Below are 15,105 nucleotides of genomic sequence, written 5' to 3' on the forward strand. Positions count from 1 at the left end.
ATCTTCCTGGAGGAAGGGGACTGCCTGACAAACTTCAACAAAAACCTCAGCTCAGATTTCAACATCCGGGTTCTAAACCTGACACAAGAAAAAGAAAACCTGAAGACCGAACTTAGTCAGGATGAAAAGAAAAAGCAGAAATGGAAATGGATTGATGGAAGTGATCTGACCAATCAGTGAGAGACATTATTTATTAAACTTTGTGTAAAACAAATGAATCAGCCTTGATCTAACTGATGTTTTTTCTTAGACCATGGATAATGCCTGAAACTGATGGTCAATGTGCAACTACTGTCCAGGAACAAGAATGGAGATCAGTGAGCTGTAATGAAAGGATGGGTCTGTGAAAAGAAGGATTTGCCTATATAATTTTGAAAGATTTTGATTTTGATTTATTGTCCAGTCCTATTTTAACCCTGTTTGAAAAAAGGCTGAGTTTATACAAAGTGTGCTAAAAGTGAAAAGTTGTGAAATGCCTCTGGTTCTATTATAGGTTAAAGAACTGTTTTGAAAAGCTTATGGAAAAATTTGTGAATTGCAAAAACATATGTCCAACAAATCCAAATGGTGAGATGCAGCTTCCTGGTCGACACACCTAATTATGTTAAAAGCAGAAATCATCAACTTCCTGTTTTTTTAAGAAGAGTTTTAAGTTTCCTCAGGGTCCATTAAGAACCCATATCATGAGTTGGATATTATCTAGTATCTCACTCTTTTAAGTTCAACTTGTCTGTTCTTTTGTGTGGTGTCAACAGAAAATGACTTATTTAGAGAAGTTCCTGCTGAGGAGCAGAAACTTCTCAGTTTCAGAGGAGCAAGAAACTGCTGAGAAGTTTCTGAGGAGCAGATCAATAAGGTTTTCTCATTGATCTGCTCAATAAGAAGATGTTAAGATTTTGAACCCATCATAAAAGCAGGCATAGTACATTTAAAGGTAGAAAGACAGCACTCTGTTCTCATTAACAGTTCCGCTTCAACCTTTGTCTGATGTTGAAGCTTTTACAAAATGGAGAAAAAAACACAAAGTCTGCTAAACACAAATGTTTCTTTATTTGCTGGATTGATGTACTATCAGAGGTTTTTTTGGTCCAGTTAAAGTATATTGTGAATATATGTTTATCTTACTTGACACTTGTTCATTTGTAGTGTTTAAACTAGATATACATAAAGTTCAACATGAGAGTGAAGTAATAGAATTAGTGAATGCTAAACCAAGTTTGTTTTGTGATGAATGTATGAGAACATTTCTGTTGTATTAATGAAATGAAAGAACTATTCTCCTTAATATAGGAAGTTCTCTTTATGGTATGAATGTTTTCTAGATGAGTGCAAATGATGCAATAAGTCAAATGCAAATGACTTAAAAAAAGCAGAAGTTCAAAATTGTGGGAGCTCTGAGTGACAGGAAATGTTTACTTGTGCTAAATACTGCTCTTTTGCACATTATTTGCTAACAAAAAACTTTAACAGAAAGACTGAAGAGATGGCAGACAACGAAGTCCAGTATGCTTCTGTTGTTTTCAAAAACAAGAGATCGGCAAGAGGTGCGTTTTGTGTTTATGTTTTTTAATAATCCCCTGACTAACATGTTGCTGTTTATGGTTATGAAATCTGTTGTGAGTGTAGTTGATTAATGTTGCTGACTGAGAAATTATCAAGTAAATATTTGGCTAAGATGTTCCTCCAGGAACTCTGTACATAAAACTATTTAATAAATTGTAATTGTTTCTAACACTTAATTAAGAATCTATTTAATGTTTTAACAAAATGTGTTAAAAATAAGTTTAACTGAAAAGGAAATATTAGACGCTGATTATGGTTGAAAAAGTGTAATTAAACGTTAGCTTTTAGTGTTGGTTTATCCATTAGGAAAACACTTTTTTATAAAATGGTAACTGGATTATTTCCTTCTTTTTTTACATAAAGTAATATATGCTACAAAAGAATGAAAAAATATCCTCATCTAACAAAAAAGTTGCAGTTATTGTAACTGGAACTTCATGTTAAAATAACTGCAACATGAAGAACAGAAAATAAATAAGAGAAAAATGTGAAACAAAACTGGACATGAAAATATTAACTCCACACGGCAGCACAAGATCGTTAGTGTTTAGACATAACGAGACCCAGAGACTCGTTCCTCATAAAGTGGGAAAGATAAATAAACTTGACATTCATGTGTTAATCCTCAAAAGTAATGAAATATTAAAAGCATAACTTTCTTCCTAAGCTTATCTATATTTACAACTTTTGTGAAATAGTGTAAAGTAAGAGAAACTGTGGCAAACAAAACTGAGTGACGACTGAATCAAAGTGAGGCATCTTGGGTGTCGACACAGAAACCATTAGCAACTGTCTGCATGTCAACATTGCTTGGAAGGCATGTTTTCTGTTGTATCACGTCAAATGTAAATGGATGAACATTGTTAAACACTGTCAGGGCTTTAACTAGAACTACTTTAGTTGCCTTTTTCATCTCTGAAGAAACAAGCTGACAACAGAAAGCTCAGCAAAATTAAGTATTTGGAATATCAAGATATTTTAAATGAAAATGGTTCTTTATCACATCTGTCACCTAAAAAAATTATAAAAATCAAATGATTTAACCAACACAGGATGGTTCACCACGCCTGACACCAGCTTTCCTCCATGATCATCTCAATTTTCAGGCCGAAATCCAACAGAAAACCTGAGAGGTGAGCTAAAGAGAGGAGAGCAAAGGAGAGCAGCCAAGACCCCCCTGGGTGTCAAACATATCCAAACAGGTGACCAAAACCTCAAACATGGTTTTGGTCATTCACCAAACAGAAACAGGGCTGATGTTCATTTAAAAGAAATACATCAGCCATGTAAGGTATTTTTCGGACCATAAGCCACTACTTTTTTCCTACACATTGAACCATGCGGCTTATAGCCCGGTGTGGCATTTCTGTGTATTTTCTTCAACCGCCAGGGGGCTCTTTAGGAGGAAGTGAATAATTGGAAGTCAAAATTGGAAATCAAAGAAAGTGCTAATTTTCATTTAGAACAAGCACATGCTAGCAGCAGGCATGATGGATAAATTTATTCAAACTCGTGATGCAGTTTTTAAGTTGAGGAGTATCAATCTGGCAGTACAGGAGGGAAAGAGCCGCTGCATGTAAGTTCGGCGTGAACGAAACCATGGTTCGGCTTTGGAGATGGAGGGCTGTGTCCTAATAAATCCTCTGCTGGGTCCCTATGGAAAACCAAGAATGGCTTATAGCCTGGTGCAGCTTACATATGTACGTTTCCAGTTTATTTATTAATTTATTTTTAAATGTGTAGCTGCGGCTTATAGTATGGTGCACTCTATAGTCTGGAAAATACGGTATTCAAATGGGTTATAGAACAGATTTTTTTTTTTGCTTTTCAAACACAGTGGCCTGTCCAGTAAACTTATTGCACAGGAGAAAATGTGGTAACTGTGAAATTTGCTTAATTTTATCAATTCCTGGCAACACAGAAAGCTCAAGATCTGACTCAGACTCTCCCAAAACTGCAGTGCATTTCCACCCATTTCTACAGCTGTAGGTAGCTGTTGCAGCACTCTGTGGGGTTTGTGATGTGACGGGTGTGAATGCTTCACTTACTGAGCGGAACAAACCATACAGATAAATGAAACCTGGATGTAACTGTATCAGTGTAGCTGTAAACTGGACATGTCTGATCTGAGGCTGTGCAAAGAGGAAAGGTCAAAGACTTCTCACTCTGTGTGCTGCACGTGATAAAGTGCAGCATCAGATTGTTTTTCTCTTTATTTACTGAGACAATTTTCCTTTTTTATGAAAGATCAGCTCCCTGTCAGTTTGCTGATATTTTAACTTGCCTCCCAGGCTAGAGATATGCTTTCAGGTTCAAACAAAATATTATACAATTCATTTAATTTAGAAAATTAATTATGTTACAAACATTTGAACCTTTTCAGCTAAAAAAGAAGAAGAGGTTGTGTATGATGATGTGAAGCCAAGACAAGCAGCTCAGGAAACGACTGTCACAAAGGGTAAGTAAATGATAAAATAAGTAAATGCAACAATAAAATCTTGTGTGCATCAACTCAACTACAACACACACAGTTATCGCTAACATTCCTTAAATGTTGCAAATTTCAGTTCAGATGAACTCTCATCAGAAAGGAAGTGATTATTGTTGCCCTGGAAACTGGCAACTAACCCTTTTTTATTATTTCCCAAACAACAGCAAACCAACATGACATTACGCAACATTTAGAAGCTCATCTGAGCTAACCTATAACAACTCAGAGTGAACACATGAACAGATGAAATATGGAAGAAGTTCAACTGCCAGATCTGAAATCCAATTTACAAGGGTTATTTACCAAGCTGTTAGGCCTGATCTAAACATTACTTAATCTATTAAATGCATTGCATCTGACTGCCAAAACCACAGTGTGTATCCACCCATTTCTAGAGCTGTGAGTAGGTGTTGCAATGCTCTGGGGTTTGTGATGTGATGGGTGTGAATACTTTATTATCAGCCAAAACATTATTTATTTATTTATTTTATTTTAAACATAACAATCAGCTCTATGTCAGTTTGCTAGTATTTTAACTTTCCTCAGTCTGAAGTTATACTGGTGGAAGAAAAGACACTGACAGATGCTTTCGTTTCCAAGCAAATGTGATCATTAAACAATAAATGTAAATGCTTTCAAGAATGTATTGTGAAACAAATACAGACATTTGATCTGTAATTTTTTTTAGCTAAAAAAAGAGGAAGAATTATTGTACAATAAAATGAAGAAACCAAACAAATCGTGTCTACAAACATCTGACACATATGGAAGCCCATTTCCGCCATGAAAAAAAAGACCAACAAGAAATTTCAAAGTCATAATTTCGACTTTCAGTGACTTTGAAAGTCGAAATTATGACTTTAAATCTCATAATTATGACTTTTAAAGTTGATATGACTTTAAATCTCATAATTATGATTTTGAAATTATGACTTCCTATTTATCTTTTTTTTTTTTTCATGGCGGAAATGGGCTTCCATAGTTTCTGCATTCAGATATCTAGGATCGTTCTGTAAACAGTGTTGCCACATTTAGTACGTCAGTCTGCAGTTATCAGGAGTACTCTAAGCATAGGATTCTTTTGGTCACAAGTTTTAACAGACTTGTTATAATCCTCAATAAAAAGTCTTCATACAAGTTGGGATTTTGCTGAGTGATTGCTCTCCACTTATGTAGCTCACTGCATGATACTTACTGATTGCTGCAACATAACGCGACTCAAGGAATCTAAAACATCTTGGAACATGACTTTCGGTGTTTGACTGCTGTACCCGTTTATGGAATGACATGTTTCAGGTCCCTTCTCTGATACTGAACTATTTAAAGATCATGTATTCAGTTCTTTTTCTTCTATATTGTATGTATTGAAACATAATTAAACTCATCAAATGGTTTCATTCCAAGAAAATTCACATAATTACGACACAGATTAATTTCAGCCATGTTGAACCATGTTTGAACTAAAACATTTCAGATACATTTAGTCATTTGAACTACAATCAAATGACTAAATGTATCTAAAATGTTTTAGAAAAATGAATAAACCAGATGATGTGCTGTTTCCTACCCACTCTTTCAACTATGTGTTCATTTGGATTACAAGAATTTGATTGATCAAATATATGAATCAGTAACAAATTATTAAAACCATGTCTGGACAACGAGTGCATGCAAGCAAACATTACTGCAAAAAAAATTTAAACCAGAGTCAGGATTAAACAGAATTTATTTATAGTAGGTTAAATGTTTCAAATGAAGAACTGCAAAAATAACATGTTAATAAGATGTAAAATGCACAAAGATGGACTTGTCTTTATATATTTGCATAAGACAAGTATTGGAAAAAAGAAAACTACTTTTAAACCTTGCCCAATGCCTTAATTTTTAGCTTTCAAGCTATCATTCTTGTATATCCTTTATTTTAATAAACAGATCTCCAATTTGTATGTTTTTTTTAATTATTTTTTTTTACTTATTTCACAGTCTAGCAATTGTTTACACCATGTCTTCAGTTTTAGAGGATTGTGCTTTTGTCTTCAGAAGTATAAAGCTGTCCTCAGCTGCATATATATTATTTTTAGGATATTCTATTACTGTGTGAATGTCATCCTATTTGAATAAGCTGTTTAAATTTAGTTTGGCAACTTTGCCTGTAATACTCCCAACCAGTGTTAAGCCACCGTCCCTCTCAGCTGCAAACTATGTTTGCTTCATAGGCTTAAGACTCACTATCTAAAAAGAAAACTGTATTTCTCCACCGTCTTTCTTTACTAAATGATGACAATCATGTTTGTAACATTTTACAATGAAAAGGTATCAATAGAAAACAATACACATCAAAACAGGTTTATCTTGCTGTAGTTTCACCCAAATAAAAATGTCTGTTGTATATTTTCTGTTTAGTCTCTGCAGGACCTTTATCAGACAAAGAAGCAAAACGATGTCGCTGGTATCAGAAGTTGGTTTGTTGTTTTGGGAGTCTATGTGTGATTTTGGTGATGGCCATCATTGGAGTCAGTGTCTACTGTAAGTATGTAAAGAACATTTTTAAGACTAAGACAGGAAGATATTAGAACATTGTGTTGTTTACTTCCATGGAGATTATGGAAAAATATGTAAAATGTAAATTAAAGTCATATGGAAATGGAAATTAGAATGTATCAAAAACTAACTAAAACTGAAAGAATTTTCTGTTGATTTTGTTATACAGTTTTGTTCTCTACATATTTTTATATCCCGTCTATGTATTTATTCAATATTATCACTATTTGTAACATGTTGACATTTTGCAATTGTATCTCTTGACAAGAGTGATAAACCTGAGCTGCAACAACTAAAAGACAACCAAACTTTCCTGCTAGATGAAATTTACAACATGACAAACCTCAAAAACAAACTCTACTCTGATTTCAATGCCCTGACTCTCAACTTCACAAGCTGCAAAAACAAAAGTTTAGAATTTGACATCCAGGTTCAAAACCTGACACAACAACAAAACAACCTGATGGCAGAAAATAGTCAGGTTAAAGAGATAAACCACGACTTGCAGACAGAAATGAAAACCCTCACAGAAGAAATAAAAACTTGTAAGGAGCAGAAACTCAGTCAAGCTCTGCAGATCATTGATGAATACTGTCCCAAAGAAAATAAAGGTATGTTCAGATTTACTTATGATAAAAAATTAGCCTTAATTATAATTATACTGGCTAGTTCAAATATTTATTAGCTGATCTCTGTTGTTTCAGTGAGAAATTGTAGTTCTTGTCAGAAAGGCTGGATTCACTCTCAGTCCAACTGCTATGCAGTTAATAATCCTGAAACTAAGAATCAGAAAACCTGGGAAGAAGCACGAGAAAACTGCACAAGAAAGAGTTCAGATCTGACTGTTGTTGGTAGTGAAAAAGAAAAGGTAAAGACAGAGCAGGAAACTGTTTATATGAATTACACATATATTTTCAACACAAACTGCTGGTTATGGAAATGAAGGACATGCATAATCTTTTTTATCTCATTCTCCACAGGTGTTTGTTGATAGCAAAAGCTGGAAGGATGAGGAGGGTAACATGAAAGGATTCTGGATTGGTCTCAGAGCTGAAGGAGGGAAATGGAAATGGATGGATGGAAGTGATCTGACCAATCAGTGAGACACATTATTTCTTAAGCTTCAAGTAAAATAAATCTATCATCCCTGATCTAACTGATGTTTTTCCTTAGAGTCTGGATAAAGCAGCAGAAAGCCACTGATGGTCAATGTGTAACTTCTCTCCAGAACCGAGAATGGAAATCAGTGAGGTGTACTGACAAGAACGGCTGGATCTGTGAGAAGAAGGCTTTATCTGTTTAAACATGAAATGTTAAGATTATTTGGAAAACCTGGAAAAAAATACATAAAAATTTAATTCACATTTTCTTTCTGAAAGCTATAGATGTATTATTAATTATAATATGAATAAAAGCAAATGTAATATAATGTTGGCCTGTAGTTATTTTTATAGTGTAAGATCTTAAGTTACAGAGTTGATGGAGCCACCTTTTTGAACTTATGTTAGTATTTTAGGTCCCTGCTTCATATTTTCTTGTAACCTGCTCACTAAAGCTCCACCAGGCCTGATATTGTTCCTGGGCTGTAAAGAGAATAATTATTATGTTCACTTTCATGTAAACAGATATGATACATGAAACACTGTCTATGATCAATATGGCTTTCTCTTATACAATAAATTATTGTGTTTATATTAGCTCATTTTCAGTTTTTCCTGAAACTTCAGATTTTGAACCTCTAATCAAGAGTAAACAACATGATCAGTTCCCTAATTAATTCCTCCACACTCAAATCTATGATGTTATTTTTACATCAGAGGTTGAACTTAGACCTTAAGTTATATTTTTCATATTTTGCTCTTGATAAAGAAAATGCTTCCGAGTTATTCTTATTATTATTCTTTAGAATTTGGATAAAAAAATGCTACTTAAATAGTTTTTTTATTATTATTATTTTTCTTCCCAGGGCTAGCCTACTGTCAATGTCACAATGGTTTGTTCTTATTACACATTTTAATGTAAATACTAAGTGAAATTTCAAAAACAGCTACCAATCATCTTAAAATTGAAGATTGTGTTTTTTAAATGTGATTTTCTTCTTTTAGGGTGGAATTCACACATTTTCAGAACTTCTAATTTTCTGTCAAAATGTCAGTTTGCATTTTTGTCAGAAAATGGATCTGTGATCTGTTACCTGGATGATATAAAGCACACAAAGACAAGAAGCATTAAATGCTAAATGATCAGAGACATTTGACCTGTCCCTGACTGCTCAGAAACTCAGACTGAAGTAATTATTTTTCAAGACAAAACTGACTCATCAAACATCACAATTCCAGGCCTGGTTGAATATTCTCTACAGTTTAATTGCAGCTCTATGTAAGTCACACCTCATATTACCAGATGTTAGAAGCAGAAATTATCAACCCCTGGGATTTTAAAGAAGACTTGTATGTCTATTCAGGGTCTATTTAGAACCAATATCAAGAGCTGGATTGTAAATAACCCCAAATTAAGCTCCTTATTTGTTGTATTTATTTAGTTTTATTTTGGATAATATGTGGTTCACTTCCGGTTTTTGATTTTATGCTTTTATTTTGATAAGAGCTTCCACTGTATATATGTCATAGAACAGCAGCTTAACAACAGAAAGAACGGAAGACAAGTTGCAACAAAGTTTTTGATAGTATCCTGTTATCAGCGGCCCCTTGATAGAGGCACAAGGTATGTTTGTTTTGTAAATAAGAAAATTTCTATTATTGATTAATTGAAATTGTGAATTTGTGTTATTGTAGAATAGTGGTTAAGACGTTACCCTCAACTACAATAACTCAAACTAGGATGGTTAAATCACACAGAGACAAGGAGTATGAAGTACTTCTATTTATGTTGATTAAATAGGTGTGGATAGTTGAGAGCCTGCAGGCACGCCCTCCCCAGCAGAGTGATCCAATGGCTCCCTCTGGTGGAGCAGCGAAGAACTGAAAAGGAAACCAAACTAATCCCCACAACCTGGAACCCAACAAGTTCATCAAAACACATCTGGCATTTTACTTTGATTCTTTGATGCATTTTTTGAGGAGTCCTTGAACAAAGTTGGAGTCATAAAATTTTCATCAGGCCAGGCTGGGACTGTCCCTCACTCTGGTCTGGCCAAATAATGTTTGGCGCCAGAGTCATTTCGGAACACCATGTCCATAATTTTAAGTAATTCAGAAAAAGACTGATAACATTTTCTCAAATGCATTGCCATATTATTAAATGTAGGCGTATATTACATTTTTTCTCAGTTGCTCAGTGCATTTTTCAGGACAGAACTGAAATTGTTAAAACTAATTGTTCACTCATAAAATCACTGTGTCAGTTGTGCACATCTATAGAACTCTCTTCTAATGGTCTTCACATAACTTCACATAGTAAATTGCTTTAAAAAAGATGAATATTTGAAATTTACATGAGTAAATTTAGATTTTTTTTTTACTTTGATTCGATGTAAAATCAACACAAAATGTGTATGTAGATNCTGGATTGGTCTCAGAGCTGTAGGAGGGAAATGGAAATGGCTCGATGGAAGTGATCTGACCAATCAGTGAGAGACACATTATTTCTTAAACTTTGTGTAAAACAAATCTACCAGCCTTGATTTAACTGATGTTTTTTCCTTAGAGCCTGGATACAGCAGCAGAAAGCCACTGATGGTCAATGTGTAACTTCTCTCCAGAACCGAGAATGGACATCAGTGAGCTGTACTGAAAAAAACGCCTGGATCTGTGAGAAGAAGGCTTTATCTGTTTAAACATGAAATGTTCAGGTTTTTGACAGGCTGTTTGGAAAACCTTATTGAAGACTTATGCATTTTTCTGGTTTAGTTTTTTTGATAAGCTATTTTTAAAAGGCTTTACATGTTTCAAATGTTTTTTTCTGATGATTTGTCTGAAGATGTAAATTTAAAGTTTATCAACAGATTCAAAAGTCAGACAAAATGACTTTTACGGTTCCTGAAGTTTTTACTGATGGTTTTTGAAGGAACTTTAAGTGGTTTCAGCATGATTTTAGGATTCCCACTGCCTGTGAATCTTTCTTCAATAGTTAAGATAATTTGTGTATATAACCATTACAGAAGTTATTTTGTTACACAGGATAACACGATTGTTATTTTCAAAAATGAGAATAAAAAAATGTCTGTCTTTTGTTTTCTACCATTTTTTCCTATCATTTAGCTTATCAAACATTTGTGGAGCCTGATTTTAATTAAGAATTCCACAAAGATGACAATAAATCTCTTCATTTTAAAGCAAACAGTTTGGAAGTGAATCTTTCAGTTATCATGTTCCCTTGAATTGATGCAGTTTTCTGTAGGACGTACTATTGCCTTTTTATACTGCTGCAGCTTTAAAATGTTACAGATGGAAAACAGAAAAAGCACACAAGCCTGAGAAGAAGCTCACTATACTAAACTGTGGTATTATGGTCTGTCTAGACCACAACATAAATTTCATGCATCATTGTCAAACCTCAACCAGCCATAACACTCGGTTGTACAATTTTACAGTGATTTATTTACAAGATTTTAGTTTACATTGGATTTTAGCACTAAAAATGAGCTATGTGTAACTTTTGGGTGAACTTTATGAATAAAAAAATAAACAAAAGTAATCTAACATACCAACCAAACTGAAATATTCAAAAGAGTGGCTGGTTAGGATGAGCGGAGGAAAAGGACGAATGATGTGTTGCAGTGTCTTCTTATATGTCTCCTCTGCTTAGATAAGCGGCCCGTACTTTGTGTCCTGAGTCCACCAATCATGATTTACATATTCAAAGCAATGCAACGCCTAACAACAATTAAACATGGCCCTAAATGTTTATGAGTCACTGAAAACTAGACACTACCCTTACTCTTTTTGTAATTTACCTAAAAGTTAAAAACTGTCATCAACTGAGTAAGAAACACTGATGGATTGATTGATCCAACATAAACGTCAAAGCTCTGTAACTTCCAACTGCCACCATTTTAACTGTAATACCTTTTATAAATGCGTTAATATTTCAGTGTTTATTTTTTAATGCTATATTAGATTTGTAGGTGAATAATTCACAATGCACCAGTCATTATTTATCATATAATACATTACAGACATTGTCATCAAGAAACAACATTTTAATGCATGTGACCAGTTGCTGTTTTTGCCTTATTTCAATAGCACTAAAATATGACCCAAAAATAAAATGCTTGATTTTGTGTTTTTGCAGTTCACTTACTGAATTATTCTTTGCGAGGAACAAAGAAACCAATGACCCAGATAAGCTGGTCAAAGTCTTGTTGGTTTAGGAGTTGATCTGAATAAAAAAGCAGAAGTATGCAAATCAAGAACAATAAAAAGAAACACCAACAGAGGAAGCAACTTCCTATTACCTCTCACTTTGAGTTCTGATTCAGTCTACGAGTCGGATCAAGATCAACATTAAGGCTGTAGATATGGCAGAGGAGGAGGTGAGCTATGCTTCAGTGGCCATCAAAAGTAAGAAGCAGCCCCAATCAGAAGGTAAGTTCATCTGATTTTGCTTAAATTCAGTATATTATCCAACAGTTTAATTCAGTCTTTCCGTATGCCAGGGCTGTTCAGACCTTTTGTCACATGAGTCAAATGGGCTCACAAGTCATAGAGATTATTATTGAAAATGTAAAATCCCCCCAAATTATATTGATAACTTAGCTTACTCATCCATCTCCAAAGGTATATATGTTAGTTTATTTACAGCTAAAATGAAGCGGTTAGATATGTTCATCAGGAAGACTAGCTCAGCCTGAGCATGACCTCGTTACCCAGATGAAGTGAGAGACAGAAGAACTTTGGCTAAAATAAATCCGAGCATCACGGCTCCCAACAAACTCGGATCTACGCACACATAGTCACATATTGTACTTTTTTTAAATGCCAATGTTCAGTTGCACATTTATTTTTATCTGAATATGATATATTTATAGTTTTGTGTAACTATGTAAAACTGTATAGTTTTCTTCTATGGTTTTAATTTTTGCTGACTGTATATTCTGTTATTCCTATTTTTTTCTGTTTATTATGACCTGCTTCTGCTAGTACTCCTGAATTTTCCCATTGTGGCAAAATAAAAGGTAGTTCTAATGTATCTATTTCATTGCGTTATATCAGTAAGCAATAAATTAAGAGTACAATATTTTTTATCAAACAAAACAGCTTTTTTTATTTCTTTCAAAATGTTGATCTTGGTAAAGAAATGGCTCAGACATCCCCTCATCCACAACCAGAAAATTATTAATATATTCAAATTTCACTTCAATTTTAATTTCTTGAACAGTTATCCAAAATGTTTTTGATCTTGAAATAAACTGATTAGTATATTATACATAATATTGATTAGTAAGTGTTTTAGTTGTTCTGTTCATTTTTAATGTGTTGCTTTCTAGTACAGTTCATGGCCCAGTTCTGCATTTCATTTGTATTTAGGGAACTATGATCTACATTTCCTAAGTTGTGTTGCAGTATACATTTTGACAGCTTAATTTATTAAAACACAAAATGGCATCTTTGTTATCAAAAGTAAAGAGAATAAAATAATGTCTGTATGTTACATATGTTTGACTAAATACTCGCTGATCTTTCAGGTAAAAATGAGAATGAGACTGTGTATGACGAAGTTAAGGTGAATAAAGAGAGTAAGTATGAAATAGTAAAGATTTTTAAGTTTATCCATAACAAACCTTAGAAAGTTCTAGTAAAGCAAATTAAAATTTCAACCTTTGCAGCTAAAGTTGTGGATGATGCTGAAGTGGAGAAGCAGAATGAAAGTGTTCAGCAAACTGCTGACACAAACGGTGAGAATATAAAAAAATAGATATATAATATTAAAGTTGTCATTATTTGCCTCAATTCTAAGGATAAGTCAATATCAAGTAGAAACATGTAAAATGCTGGTTATCTAATATTTGAAGTCTTTTTTGATGTTTCAAAAGAGAGGACAAATTGTTCTCCTTTTACGCTGACTTTGAGAGATTTCTTTGAAATAATTAAAAAAAAAATCTTAATGACAATAATTTTAAGCTATAATATTCCAGGATATTAATGCTTTTTTGAACTGAAAATTTAAAAGCAATCATGATCCAACACTATGGCATTTGGGTTGTTGCTTCAAACCTACATTCTGTTCATGTCAGTCATTTTCTTTGACAAGACACTTCATCTGCTTTGCCTGCAGATTTTATGGCAGCCTTTCTCCTGTCATTTAGCTCCAGGGCAGCTGTGGCATAATGGTGAATGTAAAGCTCCATGTGCTTTGGAGTTCTCTTGACTGGATTAAGTGTCATTGCAGGCTATTTATTAGTATTAGAGAGTGCTTTTGTTTTTTTTGTTTGTTTTTTTTTTTTGTAATATAGTAAAAATACTTTATCTCCAGCTACAGACAGACAGAAAGGATAGTAGAGGCTTCTTTCTGTTTATATTTTAAAGTTCATCTTTGTTGTTTTAATCTCTGTAGGACTTCTGCCAGACAAGGCAGCAGAAAGATGTCGCCGCTATCAGCAGCTGTGTTTCTGCTTTGGGACTCTGTGTGTCATTTTGGTACTGAGTGTCATTGGAGTCTGTGTTTATTGTAAGTATACAGAACTAAAAAGCCATGAATGTAACTTCTGTACATTTGATATGGTCTCTCTTATAACTTTGTTAGTGTATAAAAGAGATCAATCTTGAACAACATATTGTAATGGTGCTGGATTGTTTATTTCAGCTAGTTGGATTATTGGTTCAGATTAGCTAATAACTCAAAGAAGAGGGTCTTACCTCTAAAGATTTTCACCTTTATATGATGATAGATACATCATTTTTATCTTTTTTAAAAGGTTGTTTATCTTGAAACTTAGTAGAAAGCAAAATTCAAATCTAACATAATTTTTTATGAAGCATTTTTTCATTTTTTAGTTACAACAGCTTGTGAGAGCACTGCAAGTGAGTTGAACCAGCTGATATCAACCCAAAAGGAGGAAATCCGAAACCTGACTGACCTCAACAGCAAACTCAGTTCAGACAATGACAACCTGACTTTGGTTTCTATGGCTTTAAAAAACAACATCACCATGCTGACTGCAGAGAACCACAACCTGACGTCGCTTAATGAGAAGCTGAAGGATCAAAGGAAAAACCTCACAGAAATAATAGAAACCTGGAATGGGCTCAATGTCAGTCGAGCTCAGTGGAGCATTGATCAATACTGTCCTAAAAATAATAGTGGTATGTTCATATTTTAGACAAACAGTTTATGTTAAACTACAATATTATTTTCAAAACTAACTAATAACATTATGGTGTCACGTTTATTTTTTTTGAACACTTTTATTTCAGGGAGAAATTGCACTTCTTGCCAGAAAGGCTGGAATGATCACATGACCAGCTGTTATGCATATAACTATCAACCCCCTAATCAGAGAACCTGGGAAGAAGCACGAGAAGACTGCAGAAGAATGAATTCAGATCTGA

The 15,105-nt window shown here is 33.9% G+C and overlaps 2 protein-coding genes and 2 long non-coding RNA genes across 4 annotated transcripts in view; 3 read left to right on the plus strand and 1 right to left on the minus strand.

Annotated features, from left to right (window-relative positions):
- The window catches only part of LOC107833296 (uncharacterized), a 25,897-nt gene that overhangs the window by 1,512 nt on the left and 9,280 nt on the right, over positions 1-15,105 (minus strand). Inside the window, exon 2 of the long non-coding RNA XR_001659013.1 lies at positions 14,667-14,729. This is a non-coding gene — a long non-coding RNA (uncharacterized LOC107833296). The remainder of the gene's footprint in view (positions 1-14,666; positions 14,730-15,105) is intronic.
- Positions 1,405-6,588, plus strand: LOC103153684 (uncharacterized). The gene is made up of 3 exons (XR_001659012.1): positions 1,405-1,544; positions 3,947-4,021; positions 6,458-6,588. It is a non-coding gene; the product is annotated as an uncharacterized LOC103153684 (long non-coding RNA).
- On the plus strand, positions 6,853-10,894 carry LOC103153685 (C-type lectin domain family 2 member B-like). Its single transcript, XM_016662093.1, is given in 3 exon segments — positions 6,853-7,463; positions 7,576-7,694; positions 10,262-10,894. Coding segments are annotated over 3 exon segments (783 nt in total). The 5' UTR covers positions 6,853-6,929; the 3' UTR covers positions 10,392-10,894.
- The window catches only part of LOC103153687 (asialoglycoprotein receptor 1-like), a 13,349-nt gene continuing 10,248 nt past the window's right edge, over positions 12,005-15,105 (plus strand). The window contains exons 1-4 of the mRNA XM_007574699.2: positions 12,005-12,141; positions 13,242-13,292; positions 13,383-13,451; positions 14,111-14,224. Of these exons, the coding sequence (XP_007574761.1) occupies positions 12,075-12,141; positions 13,242-13,292; positions 13,383-13,451; positions 14,111-14,224 (301 nt within the window). The 5' untranslated portion in view covers positions 12,005-12,074. The remainder of the gene's footprint in view (positions 12,142-13,241; positions 13,293-13,382; positions 13,452-14,110; positions 14,225-15,105) is intronic.

The sequence above is a fragment of the Poecilia formosa genome, unplaced genomic scaffold (genome assembly GCF_000485575.1).
Source record: "Poecilia formosa unplaced genomic scaffold, Poecilia_formosa-5.1.2 Scaffold359, whole genome shotgun sequence".
NCBI lineage: Eukaryota > Metazoa > Chordata > Actinopteri > Cyprinodontiformes > Poeciliidae > Poecilia > Poecilia formosa.